This window comes from Hippocampus guttulatus, chromosome 9, assembly GCF_054856545.1.
Source record: "Hippocampus guttulatus isolate MCC_2025c chromosome 9, RoL_Hgut_1.0, whole genome shotgun sequence".
Lineage (NCBI taxonomy): Eukaryota > Metazoa > Chordata > Actinopteri > Syngnathiformes > Syngnathidae > Hippocampus > Hippocampus guttulatus.
In genome coordinates this window covers 11,340,825-11,353,449 of record NC_141269.1, presented here as the reverse complement: position 1 = coordinate 11,353,449, position 12,625 = coordinate 11,340,825, and the positions used below count along the sequence as shown (strand labels likewise).

Sequence of the window (12,625 nt, the reverse complement as noted above, 5' to 3'; positions counted from 1 at the left end):
TATTAAAGCAGCACATATTTAAGCAGTCACCAAACTAATAATGAGTAAAAGGTTCATTAAAGTCGTTGCCGAAATACTGCCATCAACCTGCCGTGGATAAAGTTAAATAGTATTCAAGTTTTGACGTCGTTTGAGTGTGTGTGTGCGTGTGTGTGCGTGTGTGTGAGTGCGCGTGTGTGCGTGCCCGCACTTGTATTTTTCTGTGCGCGCGTGTTCGTGTGCGTGGGTGTGTGTGTGCGTGCGTGCGTGCGTGTAAGTTACATGGCCCCATGAATCGGTTTCCTTAATTTAAGGAGGTAAACATTTAATTTAAGTAACATTTGTAAATGCTGTAGTGCAGTACCGAAAGGTTGCGGGTCAGTTCTACTGTGCTCGTTACTGTCGGAACGTTTTAACCGCTGCACAGCGCTTTTCTTTTTCCCCCCTTCTCAACGCTAAATTAAATCTCTCTCACCCCAAGGATCACTGTGACCTTATTTATCTAACTACGTATTTTACTTTATTCTAAACCTTTGAGTCTGCGTTAATCTTTAAAACAATGTGATTTTGATATTAAAAAAACCGTGCGTGCAAAGCATTCTGGGTTGGTGTACTGTGATCTAAATGAATCCTGTTTTGAGGCTTCCAAAATAATTTATATTAACCTTTCCTTTTGTTCTTGACTAGACATCATATCATGAGGTTCGGAAAATGGTAACGAAAGTACAGACGCACCTAGGGTGAAAATAGTACTGCCGTGAATGAGTTCCCGTCGTCGCACATTCTCCAACCAAGACTATACTTTCAGGGATCATTTCTATAGTTTTCGACTTGAGAAATGTGTTTCTAAAGTGATAGGTTTCGCTAACCACTATGAAGAGTTGCGATATCCCCTTTTGAGCGTTAAGCTGGCTTCAAGTGATGAGTTCTCATCTGCTTGTTCGCTCTTGATGATCGTTCCTTGCTTCCGCTTGGAGTAAGGAGGGAGGGGATATGTACAGAGTGGTTCAGCTGAACATGTTATGTTATTAACTTTAATTATCCCACATTTAAATCAGCGAGTAAATCTTTCTTCCAAATATCTATGAATCATTGATCTTGTAGATTACCAAGCGGCGTTGTTATCCTCTGCCAATAAGAGTATTAGATAATGCATTAGTAGTCGACCATGTTCCTCCTCACTTATATTCGATGACAGGCTAAATACTTCCACAAACGCACTCGCTCTAACTGCTTCGCGAACCGAGATACACCATCACCATATTTGAAATTACTCTTGTTGATTAAAACTGTCCCCCAGTTAAACCTCTCCTGGTGAATGTATTAATAATGCTTTATGAAGCATATTTTCGTTTAGTAGTCTGCATACCTTACTCAATATCATGTTCTACTTACAAATAAAGATGGATGACTGTGTACAGTATTTTGTGTTACGCATCAGTGTCCGGGAGGAGGCTCATTTTAAACTCTCAAAGCAGCCCACTTCAGTTCACATTTAAGTGGGATGTATAGTTTTAGCCTTATTCGCGCGTCAGTCTAAATAAAATAACTTAACATTCCCTCCAACATTGCTGTTCATAACGTATTTGACCAGAAATATAAACTGCAACCAACTGTGTTGACAAGATCACGATCAGTATTTTTTGTGGCTGACGTGTGATGATGCGCCGTAATTTAGTTGTCAGCGGCAGTTTGTTTTATTTCTGTTTCCCGAGAGACCGGCCCGCAATTTTGTTGAGCAGCCCTCGTCTCTGTGTGCCCTACGATTGGCTGGCAACCGGTTCAGGGTGTCCCCCGCCTGCTGTCCATAGACTCGCCCTGCAACCCTTGTGAGGACCAGCAAATGGATGCATGGAGTTTGCATAGTTTAATTTGAACCATAACTCTGAAGAACTGAATTTGAAATGTGCAATTTTAATTTCAATCCCTCATTGAAAATTCAATTCTGTATATTTTTTTCACATTCAGTTTTGCAAATACACATTAAAATATTTTCCACAGATATTCAGTTTGTTTTACTTTTCACATTCAATTTACAAGGAAAAACTCCAATTTTTAATGTGCAAATTCAGTTCGTGTGATAAGGTCCGGGTACTTGAGGATGAGCAATCGATTGCAGAACTCAGATCTTCTCTGCCCAATCAGCAGCTTTGTTTTGAGCACGTGACACAACGCTCCGGAAAAAAGATATCTCATAAACTGCTCTTAACCTTTAAATCACCCTTCTTTAACCTTTGCGTACCAAGCCATCGGTCAAAGAGATGAAGGGGTGCTTCCTTTAAAGTTCAGGAAATTACAGAGACGATTTAGCAACGTATCAAAACGAAGCCCCGTAGTCAGTTAGTTTCGATTTCCGTTTTTAAAACTACAACGCCGTGGCTGCATTGAAGGGGTTGTAAAAGCGCACAGCACATATCGATCGACCATGGGGGTCGGGGGGTCCACAGCACCTTTTAATCTGAAGCCTAAATTGAATGGTTATAAGCATGCCAACCCCAGCCCTTTATTTTGGTCATCCTTGCTGATGTCGTGTATGACTATGATCTTTTTCTGATTGTTATTACAAAAAAAAGTCAACGCATAACCTTAGGATATCTCTATTTCCAAATCTCCCGTTCACCTCATATAGTTAAAAGCTAAAAATATGTACAGGTATTGGTGTTAGATCATTTCCAATAGTATCGGGATGTTCACTTTTGTCCACATCGCACAGGATTTAGACTACACGTATTTAGTTAGGGAGCAGGTTTCTTCCTAAATAAATAAACCAGAAAGCTACACTCTATTTTGCTCTGTAATTTGTGTTTATGTGGCGTGCAAGTACTGTATATGTGATATAGAAAACCCAATACACATCAGATATTCGAAAAATAAAAAAATAATGCCAATTAATTAACCGAATGGTTTTCTTTACGTTCGTTGTATTTTGAAAGGACAAAGGGGAAGTTACGTATTCACTGATTTACTGCGACAAACCACGCAAAGAAGTTGCTTAAGCGTTTGTGTTGTTTTCCTTTAGCCTGAATTAGCTCATGTACCGGTGACGTTCATTTCACTCCTCAACGAGGAACATGATTAAGGGGGAACACCCTATCGAATACATTTAATCAGTTAATCAGGCACAACACGGCGTGCTGTCTGATTCTGTAGCGTTGCTACAAACAAAAACGAGTTAGCAACGTTATTTACTAGCTAATGGGGTTAGCTACACAAAGCTCCATTTAGCGCTCGCAGTTCAGCCGTTCCGCTTGAGTTTACATCAGACGTTTGTATTCTATTACCAAGTTAAATCTTATTTGGTTTAGAAAGGATGAATTGGCTTTTCCCCATCTCAAAGGGTTCTGGACCTCACACTCCACTCAACAGTCTGCAACAACAAAGACAGCGACAGATTGAGTCTCTGAAAGCTGCTCATCCCAGGTAACGTCAATTGTAACCCGGACAAGTTGGTTGCTGTAAACTCTCATCCTTTCATTGTACAAGTGGTATGTGTTGAGTTATTTTAATCACAATGACATGCTAACTTTGTAGCTTCACAGAATACACGTGACTAAACTGCAATAGTCACCAAGTGAACATTTAATTACAGGAGAGGAACTACCTAGAATTGTTTACTTCTGATTAAAGATTAGTTCGAAGTGATGTTAGGACAGGTGCAAATCATCTGTTGTTACGCGAACGTTTGGCAGTTTGTCTTGGTGCTAATACTTCCTGGTAGCTCTGTGGGTTTGCTAATCCAGTTGTCAACGGTGACTATGGCGAATTGGCCATGGCTATCTTTAGAGTTAACACGAGTTGTCGCTAGTCTGTCACGTCTTGCGATATCACTGTATGTCACGAGTGTTTTACAAAAGTGTATTTTGGAATGTGTGTTTTCTTTTCCAGTCATGTTTTTAATTATCCGGCGTCTTTTACTGGGCAGATGTAATCTAAACTGATTTCTGGTCAAAGTGCGCGCTCACAGCAGCGTGAATTCAGTGGTATGGTTTCCATTTTGGTTGAAGCTGATTCAAATGATCAGGATCGTTATGAGGCTCTTGCAAAACTTGTTGATGAGCTGAGCATTTGAATCAGATGTGTCGGAGGAGGGAAAAACCCAAAAGATGCCGGATGCCGACCCTCAAGGACCAGAGTTTGAGACCCATCCTTCTGATTTTCAGTTAGTTTCAGAAGCCACTTTGGCTCATGTACTACAGGACTAGAATTATGCTGAATATTTACGTGAACATTTACAATGTACGTACCTCGAGTTTAAAGTCCCCCCCCCCCCCCATTCAAATGGCCCTTAAAAACATGTTTTGTTGTTTGTTTCAATCAAGAAAAACACAAGGCAATTCTAGAATTTCATCAAATTTTCCAAATTCTTGGTGCGGTGTACTGTACTCATGTCAAAGTGGACATTCCAACAAGATTCCCAGTTGACACCCTGTAATTTTCAGGAAATCTTGTTAAAATTACTCCTGCAAATACCTCCACCTTGGCAGCTCTTGACTTGACTGGATTTTTGTCTCTCAACAGCATTGCAGAAATCCAGAAAGATGTGGAATACAGGATTCCGTTTACAGTCAACAACTCCACCATCACTGTTAACATGTGAGTTCACATTTGCAGACTTAGTTGGTTTCACAGCCATATAAACTAAATAGGCCACACAGATTAGAAAAGGGAGTTTTTCTATGTCTAATACTGGCCTAGTAGTATAGAGGGTCATGGAGGTAAGAGGGTCGATTGCTGATAATATTTAACCCTTCAAACAGTTTTGAAATTCCATAGACAGCACATTACCTCTTGCATTGATTTTTTGTACATGAAATACAGAAAAAAATAGTCTGTGAACAAATGGAACAACTTGAGAGACAAGTCTTGTTCTTTCACAGGGTAATTGTTTGGTTCAACCACATTAGTATCAGTCACCAATGTAGTCATGCTAGAATGCTTGTGACAGACGTTACCTCAAACACTGTTAACATATCAACTATTGCAATAGCTTATTATAGTATTGATGTCTAATTTAGGGAGAGGTCTATAAAGTTTAATCAAGGGTCAAACTGAGACTGTCACACTCTTTGCCTCCAGTCTTCTGCCACCTCAGTTCCCTCAGGAGAAGCCAGTGGTTAGCATCTACCCTCCTGTTGGTCACCACCTTGTCGACAGCAATAATGGCACTTTGATCACAAGCCCCCTCATCACTAATGTAAGTATTGCTGGGACATTTGCAAATGGTAAAACTATCGTTAAGGGATTTAGCTCTGAATTTGATCCCTATTAAGACTGCAATAGTATTAGAAGTAGTTATAGTTGTCCCGATCTGAGCACATGATCGGAAATTCGGGTGGATCACATAATTATCATCGCTATTGGGTGAAAAAGACTATTTTTAAAAATCTTCTTAATTTTAAAGGTCACAAAGCATCATTGCCGTGATATTGCCAAAATGGCACAACAATCGCTTAGTTTTACATGGAGTGAAAGAGAAATCCACCAAAATGATCGCCATCGATTCAAGTTGCAACTTATTAAGCCTGGCATTACAGCACCCACTTGTTCAGGGGCTGACCCTATGATTTTGGTGGCCCAAAACAAGATTTTATATGTGGCCCCAAAACACTTAGACTGCAGCTGCGAAATCATGCACATTGTTCATAACTAGATGACGCGTGCGCGCACTCCTTCATTCGCTCAGACCATTCGGAAACTCACAGAGGTGGGCAATTTACAAAGTTTTGCCAATTTGTCATTCATCATCCCTCACCTGTCCATCATTGTCAGTCCGTCATTTTTTTCAAACCGAACCAAACTCTAATCGTAAGTAGAGCAGTCCGTCATGTTATTTTAACAGCGCTTCCGTCAGTAAAATTAAACAGTCTTGACAGTCCGTCTATTGTCAGTCCGTCATTCCCCAAGGTGTCATTTCCGCAGAGCACGGGCCAGCCCTGCAACTGTTCATATGTGGGCTACAAAAGAAGACTACACGTACGTTCACTAGTGTTTTGTGTTTTTTGTTATTGTAAAGTGTCCTTGGGTGTCTTGAAAGGCGCTTATAAATAAAAAGTATTATTATTATTATTACTAGCATTGCAGCATGAGTTGACAAAAGAAAAGAGTAGCAAAACAGGCGCTGTCAGATGACATTACTTCTAGGCGACACATTGTAGTTTTCTTGCTACACTGTAGCAAGAAAACTATTGCTACCCAAATGACCATTACAGCAACAGATGGGATGCTGTTACGAAAGGATATCAGAAACGTGAAACTGACGTCTCAGGACAGAGATAATGGCATTAGTTCATCATACAGTTCTTACCATCCTTTTTGTTGTAGTTTGGCATGCATTCAGACCTGGGTAAGGTAATTCAAAGTCTGCTGGATGAGTTCTGGAAGAGCCCTCCCGCCCTGATGTCCACTGGCCCGTCTGGCTTTCCATAGTGAGTTGGTTCCATATCTATGCACCACGGATTAAAAAAAAAAAATCACTGCAGCTTTTATACAGAATGAAAAGCAAATGTTGGTAGAAAAAAAAAACAATGCATATGACTTTGAGGTCTCCCTAATGTATTGTAGTTTTAGAAATTTTGAGCAAAATCACTAAAACCTCGAACGGACCCTGACAAACTCCAACGCGAACACACAATAACACAAACACACATTTTGCTACTGTCGCCAACAGTCACATTTGTTCGCCCCTCAGTGGGATAGGGGATTTAAGGATGATAAGTAACTAGGTTCGCTTCATCATGCTATAGTTATAATAACCTGCTATTTCTCAGAAACACATATGGCCTAGTAATTCCAAAAGCCTATTAACTTAAAAGAATGTATGCTTTCAATTTCTCATTTGCCAACATTAAATTCGAAAAGACTTTGTCGAACAGATTGTTTCAAGTCAGGCTTGCGTATATACAGTATGTATAAAGCATGTGTACAAGTAAACGGTTGCATTAATTGAGATACAAATGAAAATGATAGTTTGTAGAAACAACTTAAGTAAACAACAATATTTTTTGGGGGTGAAAATAATGTGAGTAACATTTTGGTATTTGATCTAATCAACAGCAGTATGTACAAGCCGTCCAGTATCCCTCCTTACCCGACTCAGGGTTACCACTTTGGTTCTCGACATGTTGGGCAAAGTCAGACGCCACCTCTAGCACCGGCTCCCTCTGGAGTTGGACCGGTGCTTCATCCTGCAGTTGATGCTGTCCATGGGTCCCCTCGAGGTCCAACACCTTATGGTCTCATTACTGACCTGCCATTGCCCGTACCCGTTGGAGACGTACAGGTACATTGATGAAGAATGCCTCAAGATGTTAATTTGTTCTCCTGTTTCAAAGCACTTCTTGGGATTTAGGGTAGTTTGCTTCGGTTTCACCGAGACAAGGTTGTAAATAAAATTGTAATTAATTTAGCCCCTAAAAATCCCCAAATTAGCCACACCTTTGTCTGTGTTGCAGGGTTCAAAAATGTAGCAGGATATAGTCTGGAAATTGCTGTGCACAATGTAGCAGTAGAGCTGGATCATTGATAAAATTTTTGAATGACTTTTTTTAGAGGCTGGCTTTCACTTAAGTATTTGCATTCTCATCCATTCTCATCATTTGTCTTTTCAGGCTGGCCTGAATGGACATATGTATAAGATGCCTGAGATTCCCGAGTCTTTTCCTGAACTCTCTGACTTGAAGTAATTTATCCTCAAGTGTTAAGACATTATTCAAGTACATTTGTGTGAGCGAAATTGAAGAATATATTCTTCTTTTGTTGTCTTTGCTGCGCCTTGCCCCAGTCCAACTCAACTATCTGACATGTCAGAAAATGAGGATGTTTTACTGAGATTCTTCATGACGCTGCCACAGCTCCAACAAGTCACAAGTGATAAAGAGGAACTGGTCACTAACATTGTGGATATGGCAAGTATGTTCCTCTTCCAACTCTGGACTCTATCTGCTCAGCCAGGCTGGTTAGAGAAGCTCACATCACTTGGGTAAAACCTGTGTATCTCATTTTTTTTCCAGAAAGAAATCTGCATATGGAGCCACAGCTGGAAGGGAAAAGACAAGAAATTATCTACAAGGTTTGATATTATTATTCCAAATAGATGAACTCAAAATGCTCCAATTGTTTCTGTTTTCTATCACATTGCCTCTCGTGTGTTCAGTTTGAACAGTTGACTCAACTGAAGTTTGCCTTTGAGGCAAAGATGCAGAGACAACATGATCTGAGTGAGGTAAACCTCATTGTGTGACTTTCGCGACATTGCAACGTGGGTTTTGATTGAATCAAGCAAAGCCAGTTTCATGTAAAAGAAATTAAACTTAAACCGTAGACATTAAATGTATATCCAGTATACTATTTTCGCTACAAAAAACAATATACAAGTTTTAATTGTAAATATTTTTAGAATATAATACCTACAACAGACTGCTGGACATTTAATGAGGTGAGGTTCCTAGGCTTACATAATTGCGCACTGCTCTCACCCTCTCAACGCTCAACAAATGTACATAGCGAATCAAAAAAATAAAATCTGAACTCTATTAGTATTTTGCATTTTTATATTCATTTCATATGAGGAAAGTGAATTTAAATTTATTTGGCATGTGCAAGTGAAGCGTATTACCTCAAACCTACTGTACGTATTAATTGTCGGCGGCCAATATTTCGTTCACTTCCCATCATCAATGCATAAGCCGCGAATGAGCACACTTTGGCTCGTCATTTGGATGCCTAAGGCAATCATAGTCAGAGCTCCCCCACCTCCCTGTACTTTTGCTCATTTTTAACAAAATGTGAGTTATTTAATATATGCCACTTTGTCCTGCTTTTTAAATGTGTTACAATAATGTGACAGTTTACGGAACCATCGAAGACTTTGAATATAAATGTTTTGCATCAACTAAAGAGCATGAATTTGAGAGAAAAATCGCTTCCAGTATTTGTACAAATGAGGGAAGCAAATTTAATTTCTTTCCTCCATACAGAGCTGTAGTCTGAGTTCTCTTCAGGCTCGGTTAAAGGTTGCAGCTCATCAAGCTGAGGAGGACTCTGAAGCGACCGCTGAAAACTTTTTAGAGGGACGCACCGACATCGATGAATTCCTGACCGGCTTCATGGAAAAGAGAACGGTGAGCTAGTGACTGGTAATAAAAGTCACTGCGGGCCATATTCTCCCATGTGCGTAAGAGGAGAAAACTAAGCACTGTTGTGGCTGCCTGAATTCTCCCATCCATCTAAGTCTGTCATTTGCACACCTTCATGCCAGAGATGCACTCTGAAGCAACCCTACACTGTGGGGGTTCCCCATCAAATAATGGCCTTGCTCACATTCTGCCGTCGATATTTCCCCTTTTTCTCTTAAGTGCTTAAAATGGTATAGCACGTAAAGTGTTCCTGTGAAGTGCCAGTTATCATTCAAGGTACATATGCAAACCCAATTTGTGTGTCTTATCTTTTGTTGTTAGAACTTTGCGCCGGTCATCAAATTATGTATGTGTGATAATGTGACTCGTCTGGTCCGCGGCACAAGGAAGTTTGTGCTCCATTGATCTGTAGAATGACAAGATAGTTTTTATTGATGGACCACCAAACATGCATTCAGGTGCAAATTGTTTTTATTGGATATATTTCCCAGGGAAAAAAACCCACATGGTTTCCTTCAAAGTGTCATTGTATTAGCCGCAGCGAGGTGCACTTCTTACGTGGCGGATGACACATCCGCTACGTAAGGCATTTTCACATTAAGCATCTGCTAAAATTTACGAAATGGATTTCAGTGTCATTCAGAAGTTTCAGTCAAACTTGATGCCCTATAATTTGCAGCCAACCTCAGAATTCAAAAGAATTGCACCTGCTCTGTGTTTTTGCATGTATTCCCTGATTAAGCATAGTGGATGTGTCAGCATTCTGGACAAGAGAATGCGTGCAAATGAAATGTGCGCAAGCCCAAGACTCGTGGGTGAACAGGAGAATATAAGAAATATATTGATTGCCGTTTTGTTACTGCACAGCTTTGCCACAGCAGAAAGGCGAAAGAAGAGAAGTTGCAACAGTCCATCCACACACATGAACAGTTTCCTACCACCCACTAGAACACAAGGTACGCCAACAGTGATCTCATTAGAATCTTATGCAGGAAAACACAAGGGCTTGTTTTATGTTTTGAGTAAATTATAGAGATTCACTGTTTTCCACAGACATTTTTGTGGTCAAAATGTGACATACTCATATTGTGTTTTGGCCAATGGATCTATTTATTAATCTCCTTCCTTTGCCGTCACTAAAGTTGAATATGTTTATGTCAGCGGTGTCAAGTGGAGTAATATGGCACTTTATAATCTGGATGTAGAACAGCTTAAAAAAAAGATTAAAAACGAAGAAAAAATGTACGCTGCCTCTTATGTAAAGCAGAACTCTTACCTACTGTATTTTATTGAGTAATGCATTTTTTAATACATTGGTTTAGAGGGGAAAAAAACCCAACAAAAACGTTGTATAGAAATTTACCAGTACCTACGGGTTGTGAAAAGGTGCGCTTTGATTCAAGTATGTTAGCACAGACTTCTGTGGGCTTTTGAGGGCTGACAGCCGAAACTATGAGCAAGGTAAGAGAACTTCTCTTGACACACACACACAAAAATGCGTCTGGCATGAGAAATATCAATTTATCAAATTACCATGCAGATAATACTTACAATTTTGGAGCATGGATGCCTCCAAATTGGGGGAAACACAAAGTACATGAGGGCAAAAGAAATTCAGCTTTTGAAGGTCGTTTCTGTTTGGGAGGGTGCATAATATTCATGCGCGCGCGCGCGCGTGTGTGTGTGTGTGTGTGTGTGTGTGTGTGTGTGTGTGTGTGTGTGTGTGTGCTTTACAGTACCGTAATAACATGGAACATGACTGCTCTATTAAAATACTTCCTTTTTAAGTACAAAATATACGGGTGTTACTTATCATAGGATGTCTGATGGGAATCATGATAGCCATCCACAGCCATGCGTTTCTTGTTACAAATTGACAAATACATGTACTGCACTGTATTTTAACTGACGTTTATACCAGTGACAGCCGGCACACTTATTTTCACTCCATGATTTCTTCTCAGGTTTAGCGTTCTCTCAGTCAATTGCTGCCAACCAAAACTATGAAGACACAAGATGAGCATCCTGGGTCTACATTGGGCACATTTAAATCCAGCAAGCCCAGAAGGCCCTTTTTCTGACATCTCAACTCTAAAACTAAAGTCTGACAACATGAGAGGAGCACACAGACTTGGAGATCATCACAGAAGCAGGAGTGGTACATGCTTTGAGGTCTCTTGACAAATTATTGAAGTTGACTTCTTGTGATTGCACATACTGTAGGGTGCTTGATTAGTGGTGAGTGGTTGAATGCTTTTGGAAGAAAGTGCAAAATATCATTTGACAGTATTACCGGGGATATTCGCTTTTACTTGTTTTCAATGAAGCAAAAAATAATGCTGCGATCATTATGGCGGTGGGGGGGGGGGGGGCGGAGAATCAGAGCTCAATGATCACTTTTTTCACTCTTTCCTGGGGCGGGGAGCAATGCCAATATGATTGTCCCATAACCTGACGGTTTTCTTTCCTTTGATTGAATTGATTAAGTTAGGAACTTAACACAGACAAACAAGATCAAGATCATGTAGTGATCGTTTCTGGAATTGAAATTCTATCTTCAGAAAGACAAACATTGCCCAACGGTCTCTTGGCAACCGGTCCAGCCTTTACCAAGCCTCTCAGTCACTCGGTTGGGACAGCTGCCCCGCAACACAGATGAAGATGCGCACTAATCAAGACAAGCATTATTGAAAATGGATGGACAGAAAGGCAAACCAAAAGTGCTCCCTCAACATGAACAATGTGTTAAAACACTAAGGCATCTCTCTGAATACACTAATGATTTCTTTACTGTATGTGGCTAATTTATTTCTTCAAGTTAATGCAAGCCTCTTTTGAGCAGTTGTTGCTGTAGGTCATGCCGCTGAATGCCATTAGTAAGCGCTGTATTCAATGATGCAGAGAGGATGACATGTTCCAATGTGCCCTCACAACCCAAATGCAGATTGGGTTTATTGGTAACTTTAATGTGCCCCCACGATCTGTGTGTGTCATGTTTAGGTGAAATGTGTGTGCTTCACTGGTGTCAATACGAGTGTCATACTATACGATTCAGCCATTTCTTGCTCATGCTGAACCAATTTTAGTTGTGCACATTATTCAGCCATTTAGATATTTTGTTTACTCTGATTTATGTCATATCAGATCAGAGTACTTTAATCCATGTGAGCAGGTTAAATCAGAATTTTGCCTTTGGGTTTTTACACTGGTGAATGGACATCACTGACTTTCTTCTCAGTGGTGGGCATAATTCACCCCTGGACAGTTGGAGGCTATTGAACTGAGAATTTGTGGGATAATGTTGAGGGTTTGTTGAAATTGGATGATTTGTTCAAATGCTGCAGTTAAAAGTCAGTGACATTGAAAACTGTATTGAAATGTTTATAATAGACTATATTGCAATCAAAGACTTGGACACCTTGTATTATATGTTCTTATTTAATTTGTTAGGCTATTAAAGCATTTACAATTACCATCATTTTGATTTAATTAATTACAGCAATACATTTACA

General features: G+C 40.0%; 1 protein-coding gene and 1 non-coding gene across 2 annotated transcripts; both read left to right on the top strand.

Moving 5' to 3' along the window:
- The first annotated feature begins 771 nt into the window (after window positions 1-771).
- Window positions 772-986, top strand: LOC147200314 (small nucleolar RNA U3). Its single transcript, XR_015101943.1, has one exon. It is a non-coding gene; the product is annotated as a small nucleolar RNA U3 (small nucleolar RNA).
- Window positions 987-2,950: 1,964 nt separating this feature from the next.
- On the top strand, window positions 2,951-12,591 carry vps37a (VPS37A subunit of ESCRT-I). The gene is made up of 12 exons (XM_086120283.1): window positions 2,951-3,399; window positions 4,498-4,572; window positions 5,056-5,173; window positions 6,301-6,404; window positions 7,033-7,258; window positions 7,587-7,657; window positions 7,760-7,887; window positions 7,989-8,047; window positions 8,132-8,200; window positions 8,955-9,098; window positions 9,981-10,069; window positions 11,078-12,591. The coding sequence occupies exons 1-11, from the start codon at window positions 3,290-3,292 to the stop codon at window positions 10,059-10,061; spliced, it is 1,185 nt and encodes a 394-aa protein (XP_085976409.1). The 5' UTR covers window positions 2,951-3,289; the 3' UTR covers window positions 10,062-10,069; window positions 11,078-12,591.
- The last annotated feature ends 34 nt before the right edge of the window (window positions 12,592-12,625 follow it).

Coding starts and splice junctions, on each gene's coding strand:
- vps37a (XM_086120283.1), top strand. CDS start 3,290: ATGAATTGGCTTTTCCCCATCTCAAAGGGTTCTGGACCTCACACTCCA. Junction 4,573..5,055: donor TCCACCATCACTGTTAACAT/GTGAGTTCACAT, acceptor CTTTGCCTCCAG/TCTTCTGCCACCTCAGTTCC. Junction 6,405..7,032: donor GGCCCGTCTGGCTTTCCATA/GTGAGTTGGTTC, acceptor TCTAATCAACAG/CAGTATGTACAAGCCGTCCA.